The sequence below is a fragment of the Balaenoptera musculus genome, chromosome 3 (genome assembly GCF_009873245.2).
Source record: "Balaenoptera musculus isolate JJ_BM4_2016_0621 chromosome 3, mBalMus1.pri.v3, whole genome shotgun sequence".
In the NCBI taxonomy this organism is placed as follows: domain Eukaryota; kingdom Metazoa; phylum Chordata; class Mammalia; order Artiodactyla; family Balaenopteridae; genus Balaenoptera; species Balaenoptera musculus.
Window position 1 is genome coordinate 123,636,244 of NC_045787.1, and position 19,252 is coordinate 123,655,495.

General features: G+C 35.8%; 2 protein-coding genes across 2 annotated transcripts in view; one reads left to right on the forward strand and one right to left on the reverse strand.

Annotated features, from left to right (window-relative positions):
- The window catches only part of LOC118893553 (seminal plasma acrosin inhibitor A1-like), a 148,352-nt gene that overhangs the window by 25,939 nt on the left and 103,161 nt on the right, over positions 1-19,252 (reverse strand). The gene's annotated exons all lie outside the window — the stretch shown is intronic.
- On the forward strand, positions 1,016-9,101 carry SPINK13 (serine peptidase inhibitor Kazal type 13). The gene is made up of 5 exons (XM_036847292.1): positions 1,016-1,085; positions 2,215-2,231; positions 3,102-3,218; positions 3,873-4,000; positions 9,053-9,101. Exons 1-5 carry the CDS (start codon positions 1,016-1,018, stop codon positions 9,099-9,101), a joined length of 381 nt encoding a protein of 126 aa, XP_036703187.1.

The following is a 19,252-nucleotide window of genomic DNA, read 5'->3' on the forward strand; positions in this document are numbered from 1 at the left end:
ATATGGTTCTCCCTTATTTCTCTACGTGCCCACCAGCTGCAATTTGGAGAAGAGACAGAATGAGTAGAGTAGGGCATGGGAAGCTGAGTAAATGACTTGGAAAGTATCTTCTCTCTGGGCCAAATATTTCCATTCTTACAAAAGAAGAGTTTGGCTAAAGAAATTGGTAATTTAATATAGTTAAACTCTACTTATATTAATATCAGTTGATATTCTCAGTATCCTGTGACGTTCATGCTTTTTCTGAGGCTCATACTTCTAAGAAATGTTGAAGCTAGAATTTGAACTTACCAGTGTCATCAAAATCATGTGTACCTATTTATGAATCATAAAAATGATAAAAATCAATTATCCTGATTTGTGTATCAGGAAAGGTATACATCATTTTTATGACCCCAGACCAACAATTCCATTTTCGATCTATTCTTTGTATTTGAGCACATGTAACTGGCCTGGAAGAAGAAACTTACTTAGGAAATGGAGGACTTCCATGTGGGAGAAACTGGTCTATCCCAGGAAATCAAACAATGTGTATTATAAAGTGACACATCCCTGATAGTGCAGCATAGTCCTCAGTTCACACCTGTATTCTCAGAATTCTTATGAATTCTTAAAGTGTCCATATTCACTAACATGAGTGTCTCAGTTTAGATGATATATCGTAGGATGAACCTATTTATACGTAACATGCCTGGGGTCAGCCCTGGTGAGAGCCCTGAGGCTAATTCCTCTTCCAAGCCGAAACAGTGACTGTACAATGGGTGCTGGCAGGGGGAAAAAAAAAAGTTATTTTTATGGTTTTCTTTCCCTCTTTAGAGCAGAAGAGCCTTCTTAGGTCTGAATCCCTAGAGACCAGGCCAGTTTGGAACCACCATGGCCAAGTTCATGGGAATGGCACCAATTCAGAGTAGTGGATTCTCTCACGTTTGGAAAGCCAGTTGTGCAAGAGATTATGAATAAACTATCTTGAGCATTTTCACAGGCCTCACCAAAGCAGGACGTTAGATGAGATCAAATGGCTGCCTTTCCCTGCATGACCATATTTTTCCTGGTATCCTCCACTTTGGCACAGATTGTTTTTTCAGGTAAGCATATGTCTTGGGAGAGAAACATCTGTTTTTCTTTTACTTGCAGGAGAGAGAGAGAGTCATTTGTGACTGGATGGGTAAAGTTTTGCTGAAACATAGGGCTTTGGGCTTGATAATGCAAATTGGGTATCAATTGGGTATCACTATTGGAAAGGGATTGCTATTGGATAGCAATTTAAAATTATTTTGAACATGACAAGTGAAACAAAATAAACCAAAATGAACAAAAGTTTAGGTTCAAAGATGTGTCACTGCTTCCATACCCTTTTCCTTCCACTGCAGTCCCACCCTCATCTTTTATGTAACCAATCTTATTTTAGGTACCTATTTGCATCCTGCTTTTCCCAATTTAAGAATGTCCTGAAAATCAGTACATATCAGTTCACAGGGATTTCCTCATTCTTTTATACGACAGCATAAGACTTTTTTGGATGGATGTACCAAAGTTTATTCAACCAGTCTTAGGTGTACGGGCATTAGTTTGTGTCCAATATTTTGCAATTAAAAACAATGCTGCAATAAATAATCTTATGCATATGTATTTTTCTATTGTTGGAAGTTTATCTTCAGGGTAGATTCCTTGAATTGTGATTGAATGTGAATGCAAAGCAGTTTTGTTCAACGTTGCCAAATTTCACTTCATAAAAGCTGTGCCAACTTGCATTCCCACCAGTAGTAGATGGTATTTCAATATAGTTTTCATTAGCATTTTTCTTATCATACTGCATTTGAATATCCTTCACAAATTCAAGGGTCATTTCCATATCTTCTGGGTTTTGTGTGTGTGTATGAGTTGTAGGTCCATGTATATAACTCATTCAGCAATTGGGGTTTTTTTTCCCCTCAATTTTAAAGTATTCTTTATATATCAGGTATATTAGCCCTTTATCTATGATATGTGTTGCAAATATTTTTTCCAGTTTTTCAGATATCTTTTTTAGTTTACGTTTATATTTTGTCATGAAAAAGTTATTTTTATTTGGATGTAATAAAATGTATCAGTCCTTTCTGTTACTGCACAGAGATTAATGAGTCATTATCAGAAAGTCTTTCATGTATTAAGATTAAAGAGCAACTCGGTTGTGTTATATTTTGATCTTTGTATGGTTTTGTTTTTTATGTTCAGATCCAGATCCATTTGAAGTTTGTTCTTATATATGGTATGCAGTATATATATATTACTTTACTTTTACTAGATGAAGGCTTTTATTTTTCTTTTCTCATAACTATATCCAGCTGCTTTTGTTATGAAAATATTCTGGCTTTTTAGAATGAGAGAAGAGCATTCCATCTTTTTTATTCTCTGAAAGAGTGCATATGTAAACAGCACAGTCTATTCCTGGAGAGGTTGGGAGGCTTGTTGTTTCCTTTATGTGAAGATTTTAAAATCATATAACTTTTCTAACTTTGTAAATTCTAACTTTTGGAACGCTAGAATTTTCTTGGATATTTTAAATATCACCTAACAGTGAGAGACAGGGCAAAACTTCAATAGGTCTTTTCTTATTTTATTCTCCCATAGCCAGCTGGTCATCCTCTATCCCTAAGCAACACCAGCACCCCTCGCACAAATCAGTTCACCATATCCGTCAGTCTCTCCAGAGCCAAGGAACTCCTAAGTTTTCTTGTCATCATTCTTAGTATCCTCTTTAGTTCAGCATCTTGGTAGGAACTGGCCTAATCCTTTATTTACTATATTACTTTTAATTTTTACAACAATCTTTAAAATGCATATACTTATCCTAATTGTCGTGACGAGGAAACTAAAGCCAACAAAAGTAACTTAATGAAAATAACACGGTTTGCAAGTTAAGCATACAACCCCAAATGGTTTTTACTCTTTCCTCAATGACACAGCAAATTTATAAATGAAGTCAGGACTGTGAAAAGAAGGAGAGAATAAATAAATGGATGAAGTAGTTAACAAAGGAATACCACCCACAAATTTTGCTGTCACAAATTATTTTGTATACTTTGTGCAAATGAGTAATTGCATTACATTTCTTTGTTCAGTCAGTAACTTCAGTGAGTGAAATCAAACTCCATGGAGAACTGTTTCTTTTAACCTATTGTGTCTGTACTTTATTTGCAGAAATCTTCAAACCACATGACTATTCTAAATGGCCTATGGTAAATTTAAATTTCTAAGTTCTGAATTCTGATTTTAATCTGATCACTCTCTTGACATGAGAGACCTAAAACTTCATAGTGGTTAAGTAGAATGGAAGTTTTCTATGTGACTTTGGGTGTGTATCTTAACCTCTTCAGGCTTAGATTTACTCCCATGTAGCACAAGCATTATAATAGTAAGATGCATCTCTGAACATTAAATGAATTAATACCTGTCAATTGTCCAAGGCCACAGAGTTTAACAATGGTATATACAGAATTTAATCCCAGTCTCAATACAGAACCCTCACTCTTAAAAACTACATTTAAGCCCTTATCTTCTAGGAGTTCAGAGACACATAACTATCTCTACTCACAAACTTCTTATAATGAGTTATTGGCATTGGGACTCCAAGTTTAAGTGAAAACTTTGCATTTGGGATTTAAGCGGAGTTATTATACTGCTTATGACTAGCAAATGATGAATGAGTGAGGATATTGTAGTCAGAAAAAAACTTGCCTGACCAAAGCCCAGAGGAGAGGAAATCTTGCAAAAAGATCAATTGACTAGTAACATTTGATATTATTTCTATGTGGGGCAGAAGTGACAGGCCAGGAATAGATGAAGGAAAATCTATCAGTTGCTATTCATATGATATTTTATGATGTTTGCAGCCCCCATGTAAAATGTACTACCCACTGGATCCTCTTTATGAAGCAAACTGTCCTGAGGTGACAGCATATGTTTGTGCTACAAATGGCCACACTTACAAGAATGAGTGTTTCCTTTGTGTTGATCAGTGGTAAGTTCAAAATAAAATACCATTATTTTTTCTCTATATTTCTTCACAGAAATTTCCAATAATTTTAGCAAGGAACTGGATTTGCTGATGCATGGGATTTTTTTTTTTTTTATATAGCCTCTATTGTTCACAAAAGACTGGGGACAGACTACGTACATGGTAAAGAGAAAAGTCTTTTTTAAAAAGTTAGTTAACATTCAAAGTTGACTCATTTAAAAAAAAAGAAAGAAAAGCTTACATGATATTTTGGCATAACTGTACAGAGATCATATTAGTAGATAGTCTATAGATTATATTCAAGCAATAAATAGAAATTCATTTTTAAAAAAATTAAATTTTCTTTAACAAGTCACAGTGACATCCCTATGAGTAGCACCCATATTGCTGCCTGGAAGAAGTAAATATAGATACTGATACAGACATACAGACACAGACATAAATACAGGTGTAGATACACGTAAGTAACAAAGTGATTATGTGGTCTTACGTGGAAAAAATTTCACTGTCAACTTTTAATATTTTTTGCCTTTCAAATAAATTCAATGGGAAATTTAGATTAAAAAATAATATTCCTTGTGATCTATTTTAGTTCTATTTGAAATTGTTTTTACAAATCAGCCTTGTCGTGTCTTGTCAGTAACTCTTCCATGACCTATGAGATCCTCTCTGTTGGGAGTCTCCAGGAGTACCCTCAGGTTTGATGATTCCCTAGTAGGACTGACAGAACTCAGAAAAGCTGTTATATGCATGCTAACAGTTTATTACAATGAAAGGATACAGAATAAAATCAGCAAAGGCAGAAAACTCATAGGGTGGTGTCTAGGAGATCAGGCACAAGCTTCCAGTTGTCCTCTCCCAGGGGAGTCACACAGGCAGTGCTTAAATTCTCCCAGCTATGTGTCATAACTTATATAAAGTATTGAAAACCTGGGAAGCCCACCAAAGCTTTGGTGTCCAGGGTTTTTACTGGGGACATGCAGCACCTACATGATTGACAACTACTTACTTAGTCTCCAGCCCCCTCCCCCTAGGAGTTAAACTGATACAGAGTGGCTCAGCACCACAGGTGAACAGAAACAGGCATTCACCTCAGGGTAAATTATCTGGCATGACCTATGGCCCTAGGTTACAAAGTTACTCTTATCAGCCAGAATATCCCAAGGGTGTAGAGATTACTTCCTCTGAGCTGATTTGAGCATCTGAAGTCTGCTGAGCTAACTCTTTAATGCATATCTTCCTTTGAGAAGAATCTTCATGGACTTCTGGCATCACATTAGCATGCCACCGCAATTATTTCTGAGCACTGAAGGAAACGAGGTGTAGAAACTAGTTCAATAAAGGTAATACTTGCTCATCTTCAGAGCAAGTACTACACTCAAAGGATGACTTTAAAGGAAAAGAATGGGAACTGAAAAATGTGAATTAACCAAGTATCTCCCATTGACTTCAAAGAAAGATGAATGAGAATTCATGAATATTAGCAGACTATGTAGAATGATTAAACTACATAATCATTCCTTCCAAATGTGGTTGTTGTCATTTTCTCAGGCAGGGCTAATTAGGCAAAAGACATTGGGAAGTGTCTTCTTAGCTCTTCCACATAAGCCTTCTTCACACTGTCTGGTATCTGGATGCACACCATTAAAATGAGCAGCCTAAGAAGGACCCACCCACAATGGCCTGGGCTTCTGAAAATCAGCATAGGTTGATGCAGAATTACACTGGGGACTTGATTTTCCACTATGCTACAACCAAATGGCTTCTCAAAGATGGTTCTGAGATTTTTTTCAGCCTCATCTAGGAGACTTGAGAAAGTCTCAAAAGCTCTATGAGCATGCCTCTGATCTGTTCTGGCACTCTCTCACCCTCTCACTCTCATTCTCTCTCCTTTCTTTCTTTCTTCCTTTCCTTTTCTATCCTGTAAGTCTGCCAGATATACTATGAACACTAGCTGTTTTTTCTCAATCAAAGTATAAATAAGGAGCCTCTGCTGATTAAAAAAGAAAAAAATGGTTCTCTCATTGGAGCCATTATGAACGTAGTTCTTATCAAACATATCTATTTCTGGAACACAGAGAACGCTAATGCCAGTGGCAGGGATGGTACCGTTGCCTGTATATTTGTTTTAATTCTCACTGTGACTTGCATGTATAAACGTGGCCTTCATGCCATTTCTGGATCTCAGGGCAACAAGAATAGTCATTATGCTCTTTTGAGTAATGGAGGCATAAGAGTAATTCTTCTGTCTCTGCTCTTAGCTAGTGTTTTGAAGAAAAATCCTGAGAAACTGGACTCACAATTCTGAGAGATATCCGCCATTTATGAACAATGTAAATCCCTTGAAAAACAGAAAACTTAAGAGTGTGTGTCTTGCCCAGAATTGAAAAAAAATCAGTCATTATCCTTAAAGGAATCCCCCAAGCCTACTCAGTGTAGGGCCCTCATAATAACTACCAAGAAAATAGAGTTGTATGAAACAGATCCCAGACTCTTCATAAGTTTGTGGTCTTATGTGGCAAAAAGAATATATTACATAAGAAAATTCATGATAACAGAAAACAGTATTGGTTCTGTTTAACCAGAATAGTATTTGAGTAAGTTTTTATGGTTGACAGTATTTCAAAAATCAGATTTTACCTAAAAATATAGATTTCCAATTTATTTTTAAAAAATCAAACATTATATTAATAGTAAGCTAGGATTTCACATTCAAGAAATAAGCAACAGTTATCTAGTAGCAGTTCCCCATCCAAATGGAGTGCAGGCAATATATATATTCTTTTTCAGATTCTTTTCTATTATAGGTCATTACAAGATACTGAGTATAGTTCCCTGTGCTATACAGTAGGTCCTTGTTGTTTATCTATTTTATATACAGTAGTATGTATATGTTAATCCCAAACTCCTAATTTATCCCCCCAACTTGCTATCGCCTTTGATAACCCTATGTTTGTTTTCTATGTCTATGAGTCTATTTCTGTTTTGTAAATAAGTTCATTTGTATCCTTTTTTAAGGTTCCACATATACATGATATCATATGACATTTGTCTTTTTCTGACTTACCTCACTTAATATGATAATCTCTAGGTCCATCCATATTGCTGCAAATGGCATTATTTCATTCTTTTTTATGGCTGAGTAATATTCCATTACACACACACACACACACACACACACACACACACACACACACACCATATCTTCTTTATCCATTCATCTGTTGATGGACATTTAGGTTGCTTCCATGTCTTGGCTAATACTGCTATTAGCATTGGGGTGCATGTATCTTTTCAAATTAGAGTTTGATCCAGATATATGCCCAGGAGTGGGATTGTAGGATCATACGGTAACTCTGTTTTTAGTTTTTTAAGGAACCTCCATACTGTTCTCCATTGTGGCTGCACCAATTTACATTCCCACCAATGGTGTAGAAGGGTTCCCTTTTCTCCACACTCTCTCCAGCATTTATTATTTATAGAGTTTTTAATGATGGCCATTCTGACTGGTGTGAGGTGATACCTCATTGTATAACCTCATTGTAGTTCTGATTTGCATTTCTCTAATAATTAGTGATGTGGAACATCTTTTCATGTGCCTGTTGGCCATCTGTATGTCTTCTTTGGAGAAATGTCTATTTAGGTCTTCTGCCCATTTCCTGATTGGGTTGTTTGTCTTTTTTTTTGATATTAAGCTGATGAGCTGTTTGCATATTCTGGAAATTAATCCTTGTTGGTCTCATCGTTTGCAAATATTTTCTCCCAGTCCTTAGGTTGTCTTTTCATTTTGTTTATGGTTTCCTTTGCTGTGCAGAAGGCTTTAAGTTCAATTAGGTCTCATTTGTTTATTTTGGTTTATATTTTCATTACTCTAGGAGGTGGATCAAAAAAGATATTGGTGCCATTTATGTCAAAGAGTGTTCTGCCTATGTTTTCCTCTAAGAGTTTTATAGTGTCTGGCCTTATAATTAGGTCTTTGATACATTTTGAGTTTATTTTTATATATGGTGTTAGAGAATGTTCTAATTTCATTCCTTTACATGTAGCTGTCCAGTTTTCCCAGCACCACTTATTGAAGAGAATGTCTTTTTGCTGTTGTATATTCTTGCCTCCTTTGTCATGAGGCAGTTAAAGTATTCTTAAAGAAAAAGTGCAGGGACTGGTGGCGCAGTGGATAAGACTCTGTGCTCCCAATGCACAGAGCGCAGGTTAGATCCCTGGTCAAGGAACTAGATCCTACATGCATGTTGCAACTAATAAGAGTTCGCATGCCACAACTAAGGAGCCCATGTGCCACAACTAAGGAGCCCACAAGCCACAACTAAGGAGACGGCGAGCTACAATTAAGGAGCCCGCCTGCTGCAATGAAGACCCGGAGCAACCAGATAAATAAATAAATAATATATTTTTTTAAAAAGCTAATACTATGTTGAGAGGTTTAAAAAAAGAAAAAGTGCAAAAGAAAATAGAATGGGCAATTTACACAGGGCTCACTGCTTGGGAAAACACATGGAACTGAGAAACAGCAATGTCTTTAGGGAAATAAGGAAGATAAAAATAGTGTTGAAAGGAATGTCAGGTATTTAAAGGACAGTAATAAATAAGGGTGGAAAGTTAGGCAGAGGCTAGTCTTCTGGGAAACATAAATCCTAAAGTAAGGGGAATAGGCTGTAGTCTATGGGCAGTGTAAACCTAGTGAAAATTTGAGTAAAGAGTGTGAATTATGTGAATTATTATGCATAGCATTATTGCTATGGTTATCTTTTAACTTCTTGGTAGAAAAATTTGACATTGCTACACTGAATGGAAAGGTATTAAAATGGGAATGGGTTGGGGAATGAAAGACTCTCTACTGAAAAACTTCACAGAGCAATTTTTGAATAATCAAGACATGGTGGGGAATGTGCCAACTGTGGTGGCCATGAAAAGAGATGGAGGTAAAGGGAATTGTAGAAGCAGCTCCTTTTCTCAGGACTTCATTTGGAAGAGAAAGGATGTGAAGCAAGGCCCCCTTTCCTTATGATACTAATCTCTTTTTTCTTCTCTTTTCTTTAGGGAATTCGGTCCTCATATTAAATTTGATAAATACGGAAAATGTGATTAATGGGTAACAGAGTACTATATACTTGCTTATTCTTTTCACTACTTAATTCTGAAAATTATTTCTTTTGGAATTTGAGGGTGTATAATAAATAAATAACACAACTCCATGCTGCACCCAAATTTGGAACAAAATTGGAAACAAAAGAAGACTAATGGAGAACTGAGTATCGCATTTATTAGAAATAAACACCATACTGAAAAAGGTGGTAGATATTCATCTCTGGGTACTGATTGTTTCAAGTCAGCTTTCAGTTTGCTTGGGGCTGAGGTCTGTTATCAAACGTGCTTATGAACACTCCCCTGAATTCAGTTTATCCCAAATTGCAGGCTTATCTGCAAGGTCAGACCCTGCCCCACTAATCTCACTTAAAGACATGAACAAAAGAGAAAATATCCCCTCCACACATGCACACAGTTGTTTGAGAATTTCTACCTCATATTCATAAATGAAGCCCACCTTCAGTAGAAGAGAAAAAGGTCCACATGCTAACAGAAGGAGAGAAGAAGAGCCAAGAGCTTTGGGGAACAAGCACGTTTGTGAGAGAAAGGGAGAGAGTGCTCATCGTCTAACCCCCAATTGCAGTATACCTAATTCTCACTCCATCCCATTGTTCACATTACATCGTTCAATAAATTTCCTTTTCTTTTTTTGCTTGATCTGGTCTATAATCTGTCACTTGTAGCTGAAAGATCTTGATTAATACAGGGAGATGAAGTCATTATTTTACTTGAGGCTGGGGAAATGAAAAGTAAAGAACTCCTCTCTCCTTTGCCATGTGTGCTCTGTGCTAGTACCTGTTGTTGCCACTAGATGCCAGCCTCATTCTTCTAACTTAATCTGATGAGTTGAACCAGACAGGTCCAGAAAGGTGTGCACAAGTCTACTTTCTCCATCACCTTTCCAGCATATATACAGTCCACCTCTGCTAGCAGGGGAGACCCTCGTCCTCTTATGTCTTCCTGCCTCCTGCCCCCAGCACCCCAGGCCAGTAGGATCCAGCTGGGTGGCTCTCTTTGGAGCTGGGGTGATAAAGTTTCAGGTCTCTCAGGTCCCTCAAAATAAAGAGTCTCTTAAAATACAGACCTTCTCTTGTTAATTATCATCTTGTATAGTTAAACACTATTTCATTATTTCACCTTTCCATCTCTGCCTCACCAAAAATAACAAAAGCAGAATCTTCTCCCCAAAAAGGGGGTGGGAGGTATAACTTGTCCTACCACAGAATAAAAAAGAGAGAACCAGGAAAATTCTATCTTTTATTTTCCCCTCCTCAAAAAAAAGAGAGCCCACAATTATTCTACTTTAGTAGGAAAATAAACAGGCATAGTTAGAAACCCCTGGCTTAACAAGCATCTTCTCTGTTGTGTGAAAATGCTGGGCTGACTGGGAGACAGATAGGAACACACACACGGTAACTAAGCTCATATGAAGTGTAAGCTGAGAATGGAAATAACCATCTGAAGTTTTAGATGAGAACACAGGCGTTCCAGTAAAGGGAGGGGCAGTTTGACATCTTGGCCTAGCCTTACAAGCAGAGGTAGAGTTCTGACAATAATTAGCCCATGTTCAGTGAGCACATGCACCATGCCAAGCGCTGTGTTTTATTTGCTTTACCTCAATTAATCCTCTCCACAGTCCTATAAGCCTGCTACCATTGTCACCCCCATTTTACAGATGAGGAAACTAAACTTAGACAAGGTAAACTATGCAATCTTGTAGTTTATAAAGGACTGAAATTTAAACTCAATTATCCTGCTCCTAACCACAACCTTATGTTGTCTACAAACCCAAAAGGGACTAGAAAAAGAGAGCCTAGATGCATTAATGGACAAATAATGTATCAAAATAAAATTTTGTTTTCAAAATTATAAAAGCATTCCTCAAATGGGAGCCAAGTTTCCTGCTTACTTTTCAGATATTTAAAATAAATTAGTTAATACTCACTTAGCATCAACTTTTTAGGTTTGATCTGCCATTTCTGTTTTCTGATCTCCAGATCTATTTATTCTCTATAAAACAGTAAGAAATTTTTTTATAGAGCACAGGCAAATAAAACCTATTGGTTTGTTTAACGAACATTTATTGGGTGCCTATGCTGTGTCAGACACTGTTCTAGGCACTGGGCAGATAAGGCCTGTATTCTCAAGGAGTTCACATTCAGATGACCTTGGTAAGAGCATAGTGCTGGGGGAAAAACGATAACAAACAAATAAACAAAACACACGAATAGCAAGGTCAGGAGTGGATACTGCCTGCTATAAGCAGAGAGATTGCTAGAGGGGCTAGGAGAAGTCAAGACCAGATGTTGAGATCAGAGAGGTCTGGGAGATACAACGACGTCATGTAGGTAGGCCGTAAAGCCACGGACAGAAGTCTAGGTCTTATTCTAAATGAGATGAGAAGCTGTTAAAAGGGTATTCCTTTAATACTTTGAGCTACAGCCTGCTCCTCTAGAAGCAACTCCTGAACATAATTTATCTGAAAACACTATGGCGGATTTCTCACTTCTTCATCTGCCTCCTGACTTTCCAGACCCTTTCTCCTCAGAGCATGGTCAGGAACAGTACTGGGAGCTTGTTAAAAATGCAGAATTGCAGATTTCACTGCAGACGTGCTGGGTCAAATTCTACAATTTATCAAGATCCCCGGTGGGATTTCAATGCATCTCAGGTTGAGAGGCATTGATGTATACCCCTCAGAGGAGACTTTGGGAAAGAGAAGTGGTTTTTTTTTTTTTTTTTTCCCAACGGTTTTGTGTTTTTCCTGGGAGACACATACGCTCCCAAGACATTGCCTGGCTAAGTGTTAATGAGTCTGAACAAGGCTCACCTCAGCATCATTAGTCCTTAGTGGTAAATGGCTAAGAATACAAGCTCTGAAACCAAACTACCTGAATTCAAACCTCAACTCGATCTCATGTTATTTAAGTGAACTTCAGCAAGTTAGTTAGCCTCTCTCCTCTGCACCTTAACTTTCTTATGTGATAAAAACTGTTCTTGGACAGGGAGATCAGCTTGGTGCTTTGTGACCACCTAGAGGGGTGGGATAGGGAGGGTGGGAGGGAGATGCAAGAGGGAGGAGATGTGGAGATATATGTATAGCTGATTTACTTTGTTATAAAGCAGAAACTAACACACCATTGTAAAGCAATTATACTCCAATAAAGATGTTAAAAAACAAAACAAAACAAAAACTGTGCTTGGAACATAAGGATTTATCATCATTGTTTTATAATTATATCATTATATTATTATCATTATTATCATCATCATCATCACCACACTTGGTTCTTTTCTCCTGTACAACATTAGGAAACTTTAAATCAGTTGGGGGAATAATAATATTTGTGGAAAGTGTAAACCAATTTTATTGAAAGTCACTGTGTGATAAAATCTGCATGTTCAGTTCTCATAGGACATTCATTCTTTTGAATGTCTTGCCATTTCCATGACTCAACTACAACATCTGTGCAAATGATTCCTTGTGCTTATCTTTTCCATGATGTGAGCTTCAGTCTCATCTCTCCAATCTCCTGCTAGACCCTTGTATCTGAATTTTCTATCATCATCTTACAATCTAAAGGTCCAAATTCAACCAAATGTCTCTCTCCACAAGTCAGCTCCTCTTCCAGCTGCCCCTGTTTCAGTCCAAGGAGCTTTATTTTCTCAGTTATGAGGCTCAAAAATGTTACTCTTCCTTTATCTCCCAAATGGCTCCACCTATAGCCACATAGTCACCAAACCCTCTAGTGAAATTCCTTAACCACTTTTGTCTAAGGACCAATTTTTTAAATGTTCAACCCTTCCAAGACCAATAATTATACAAAATATAAAATGCATTACTAGAAAATGGAATGATAAAAAATCCTCAAAACAACAAAGCCAACATTATTAAATTCACATATAAAATTAATTTTAATAAATTCAGTAAGTACAAATACAACATAAAAAAGAGAAAAAAATTAGAGAACTGTACTTACTTACTGAAATTGGGCATATAAGTGATTAATACAGTTAATTGCTATTTTGTTCACAATGTATGGTTTTTTGCGGTTACAGTACAATTGAGCAAAATAGCAATTCCCAGTAAGAAACACTTACATGATTGTTTTGAAAGAACAGTGTTCTTGTAGCTATTAAAGGTTTTAATATGCTCCTTGCTTGTTAGCTCATCTAATCTTGTCTCCAGAGGATAATGCTGCCTCAGAGGATAATGTATGTTTAAAACTCTTTCTCTGTTGTTTTATTTAAATAAAAACCAATCTCACAGGCAATATTTACATGAATTTTTTAGAAGCTATTTTAAAGCAATTTCAGCCAGCTCAGGATATTCAGTCTTAACTTCCATAGGAAATGAAGAAAGTGATGTATTTTCAAAATTGACCTTTAATCCTTTCATCAGTAGCCAGTTCCAAAATGTGTTGTGTAAAATTACAGTTAACTTGAACTTATATTTGATGAAACAAATAGATCTGGATCCATAAATTTCCTATGCATGAATGTTCTTTTGACAGAAAATAAAATTGAGGTACTTCCCTGGTGGTGCAGTGGTTAAGACTCTGCGCTCCCAATGCAGGGGGCCTGGGTTCAATCCCTGACCAGGGAACTAGATCCCACGTGCATGCCGCAACTAAGAAGCCCATGTGCTGCAACTAAGGAGCCCACGTGCCGCAAGTAAGAAGTCAGCAAGCTGCAACTGAGGAGCCCACCCGCTGCAACTAGGACCCGGTGCAACCAAATTAATTAATTAATTAATTTAAATTTTTAAATTAGATACAAATATGTAAGATTTTGGTGCTAACTTTTCACAGACATTCAATATCAAAATTATCACCAACTATTGATAATTGTTAAATCATATATGACATAACAGTTTGTAGATACTCTGTTCATCCAAACATCTAACTTTTGTTCTTGACCTTTGTTCATGAAAAACACCTTACATTCCTTCTTTGAATGAATATATTAAAATCACTAAAAATACTGAACATATCAGACAAATAAGTCTGGCTAATTCATATCTTTAAAATTTGAGATCAAACTGGTTTCAAATCTTGCAGAAACAGTGTGAGTTTTTTCTATAGTTGAAATATTCAACAGATCATTTCTTTCTGATAACCATAGAGCACAACCATTGTTAAGATCCACAACCATATTATCACATAAAAAAGACAATAATATCCAAGGGGTAATGCATTAGACATATATAATTCACAATTTCTACTATGTCATTAAGAACTATGTTTAGTTCAACTACTAAAAGCATTTTTCATAGTGATACTTTCTCCATGAAGGAAGAAGTGATTTATATTCTAGTGCAACCTCTTTAATCTAGAGAATCATTAAGCACGTTTTCTTGTCATTAGAGGTTCAGTATCAGAAAATACAACTATGCAAAACTTTAGTTTAAGACCATATCTATTGACAATGTAATCTTTCAGAATTTTATGTAGGTCAGAATTAGTTTTATTTGTTGCCAGTGAAGACCAAAAACAAAGAAACAAACACCTTCCTTCACATGTACATCATGTGTAAATTGCACAAGTACAAGTCAAGTTATACTGGAAGATACTACACTAGCTTTATTTGTTCTATGAGTTAATATTTCATACCACCACTAGCATACAATGGTGCTACTGGAAATTAATAGCTGAGCAACCATCTTTGCCGAAAATTCACCTAATATTTTCAAGTCAATATCTCTGATACAAATTCTTTCACTGATGACTCAGCATTGTATATATTTATTTTGGTCTTAGTGGCCTTAAGTAATATTTAATAAGGAGCCCAGTAATATATTTATGTCAAACTTTAAAACTCTGTTTCCATCAGACTTTTAAATTCCATACTCATTCTTTTGACAAATTCTTTTGGTTTGAGCTTGTCTCTTTACGTTTTACATGTAAATGGACATATAGAACCATTAAAGAGCCAAAGCAATCTTTTTTTTCCTGAAATTTAAAGAAAAAATGTATTGAAGATCTGAAAAACAATTCCTAAAAGATTGACTTTTCCAGAAAACTAGCTACACAATGCATTGCTTCTATAATGTTAAAAACGTGCATTAGACACAAATACAAAAACTATGAAACAAGCCACCATTCTTTGACAATATGAGCAAAGATAAAACGCCTAAGGAACAACATGGATGACTTGCAAAGGATGGGCTCTTTAGTGTAAGCATCATAAAAAAAACGGGGGAGCACAAATGGACGAGTGTGTTCAGTTATACACACTGAATTGAACCTTTGGCACTAGGAATCAGAGCATTTTGTCATATAGCATTAACACATATTATAAAAGTGCGTAGTGTCAAAGGAATAGAACCACCAGCATTCAAAAGCAGCTTTGTCAACTAAGCAATAAAACACCCTACAGTACGTCTCTCTGTCGTCCATCATTGAATACACTGGTAGCAACTTTGAAATGAAAAAAAAAAAGAAAAAAGGAGCTGTAACCCCTTTTATTTTCTGTTTAAAATCAAACAGAAAACAAACATCACTTCTGTTATACACTAACATTTCCAAAGTACATCATTTGTACAAAAGAAGGACTAAGAAACAAAATGTGTTTACAGAGATACAAACATGAGTGAGTATAAGTGCCTCACACAGCTTTCCAATGGTACTCAGGAGGAACCACTTCATAATCGTTGGCACTAAACAAAGTTGCAGAGTTCTTTGCCAGGTATTTTAGGAAATCATGAAGATAATTCAGTAATAAAGCAAGAAGAGCCAAAGCAATCTTGAGCAAGAAGAATAAAGCTGGAAGCATCACACTTCCTGACTTCAAACTATATTACAAAGTTATGGTAATCAAAACAGTATGGTGCTGGGAAAAAAACAGACATACAGACTGATGCAACACAATAGAGAACCCAGAAATAAACCTGTGCATTTATGGTCAACTGATCTTTGACAAGGATGCCAAGAACACACAATGGGGAAAAGAGTCTTCTCTAAATGAAACGAATGAAATTGAGTCCCTATCTCATACCATAAAGAAATCAAATGAAAATGGATTAAAGACTTAAACATAAGACCTGATATCATAAAAGCCCTATAAGCAAATATAGGGAAAAACATTCTTGATGTTGGTCTTGGCAAAAATTTTTCAATGTATCCCCAAAAGCACAGGCAACAAAAGCAAAAATAGACCAGTGGGATTACATCAAACTAAAAAGCTTCTGCACAGCAAAGTAAACAATCAACAAAGTGAAAAGGCAATCTACTGAATGGGGAAAAAAAAAATATTTGCAAACACCACATATTGACAGGAGGTCAAAGCCAAAATATATGATGAACTCATACAATTCAATACCAAAAATGCAAATAACCTGATTAAAAAACATGCAAATGACTTAAATAGACACTTTTCAAAGGAAGAAATTCAAATGACTAAGAGGTATATGAAAAGGTGCTCAACATAATAATCAGGGAAATGCAAATTAAAACCACAATGAGATATGACCTCACACCTATCAGGATGGCTATTATCAAAGACAAAATATAGCAATTGTTGGTGAGGATGTTGAGGAAAGGGAACTCTGGCACATTGCTGGTAGGAATGAAAATTAGTACAGCCATTATGGAAAACAATATGGTACTTCCTCAAAAAATTAAAAATAGATTTACCATATGATCCAGTAATCCCATTTCTGGGTATATATCCAAAGGAAATGGTATCACTATCTCAATGAGATCTTCACTCTCATGTTCATTTGCAGCATTATTCACAGTAGCCAAGATATGGGGAAAAAACCTAAATGTGTTATGACAAATGAATGGATAAAGAAAATGTGATACACACACATGCACACATGCACACTGGAATATTATTCAGCCTTAAAAAAAGAAAGAAATCTTGTCATTTGCAACAACATGGGTGGGGCTGGAGGACTTTATGCTAAATGAAATAATCAAGAAACAGAAAGAGAAATACTGCATGATCTCACTTATATGTGGAAACTAAAATAGCCAAACTCATAGAACAGAGAGTATAATGGTGGTTGCCAGGAATTAGAGGAGGGAGAAATGAGGTGATGTTGATCAAAGGTTACAAAGTTACCACTCCACTATGCAAAATTAATAAGTTATAGATATCTAATGTACAGCATGGTGAGGATGGTTAGCAATATATGATTATACACTTGAAATTTTTGAAGAGGTTAGATCTTAAATCTTTTCAACATACACACAAAATGGTAGCTATGTAGAGGTGATATGTTATTTAGCTTGATTGTAGTGATATCATGATGTATGTGTGTGTCTATGTGTGTATACAGCAAGTTAGAAAGTTTTATATTTTAAATATATACAATTTTATATGTCAAAGATATCTCAACAAAGGTGTTTTTTAAAAAAAAAAAACCAAAAAAACTTTAAACATAGAGTTACCATATGGTCCAGCAATTCTACTCCTAGGTATAAAACCAAGAGAATTGAAAACTTATGCCCCTACTGAAAACCTGTACATAAATGTTGATAACATCATTATTCATAATAGCCAAAAAATGGAACAACCCAACTGCCCATAAATAAACAAAATATGGTATTTTCATACAAGGGAGTGTTACTGAGTGATAAAAAGGAATAAAGTGCTGATATTTGCTACAATATGAATAACCTTTGAAAACATAATATTAAGTGACAGAAACCAGTCACAAAAGATCACATAATGTATGATTTAATTTATATGAAATGTCAAGAACAGACAAACCCCACAGAGACAGAAAGATTAGTGATTCCTTAGGGCTGGGGAGAAATCCCAAGTGACTACTGATGTGTACAGTTTCTTTTGGAGGGTGATGAAAATAGTCTAAAATTGAGGTGATGGTTGCATGACCCTATGAATATCCTAAAACCCACTGAATTATATACTTTAAGTGGATGAATTGTATGGTTTGTGAATTATATGTCAATAAAGCTTCTATCAAAGCAAACAAATAAAAAAAAGAAAATCCAGTAAGGCTTACTTTGCCATATATAAATTATGGCTAAAGCAAATACAATTTTGACTTTTCTAACTTACATAATAAATTATAAATTTTTAAAAAACTTGTTTAAAATTAATGAGTACAAAAATTTAAAAGCTTAATTATCTTGTCTTTGATCATTATATACTTGGGGAACATGCAGTGGTATGCTGATCAACTGGTTCTCTGGGGGGAGGGAGGGTGGGAGTCATGATTTGTAGCATTTACCAATTTTTGTGGTGTAAATACTCTCAAGCGGCCAAATCCAAGCTACCTTTAAAAATCAGCTTGCAAAATCTCTGAATATTTAATAACCAACTCTCAAGTGCTGGTAAAAGCTGATTCGAGTACTCCACTCTAAGTCCACAAACGAATCTTAAAATATCACATAATCTCATTCTAATTAAAAACTTTTTAAAAAATTGAGGTATACTTGATTTACAATGTTCCATCAGTCTCTGGTGTATAGCAAAGTGATTCAGTCATATATATATTACTTTTTCATATTCTTTTCCATTATAGGTCATTATAAGATATTGAATATAGCTCCCTGTGCTACACAGTGGGACCTTGTTGTTTATCTATTTTTTATATACAGTAGTTTGTGTCTGCTAATCCCAAACTCCTAATTTATCCCTACCCATAACCATTTTCCCGTTGGTAACCACAAGTCTGTTTTCTATGTCTGTCTGTTCCTGTTTTGTAAATAAGTATATTTGTAACATAGATTCCACAATATAAGTGATATCATATGATATTTGTCTTTCTCTGTCTGACTTACTTAACATAGTATGATAATCTCTATGTCCATCCATGTTGCTGCAAATGGCATTATTTCAGTCTTTTTTATGAGTAATATTCCATTATACATATCTATATCTATATCTATATTCTTTATCCATTCATCTGTCAATGGACATTTAGGTTGCTTCCATGTCTTCGCTATCGTAAAGAGTGCGGCAGTGAACATCAGTGTGCATGTATCTTTTCAAATTATGGTTTTCTTCAGATATATGCCCAGGAGTGGGACCGCTGGATCATATGGTAACTCTATTTTTAGTTTTTTAAAAAAATTTTATTTATTTTTGGCTGCGTTGGGTCTTCGTTGCTGCGCGCGGGCTTTCTCTAGTTGTGGCTAGTGGGGGCTACTCTTTTGTTGCGGTGAGTGGGCTTCTTGT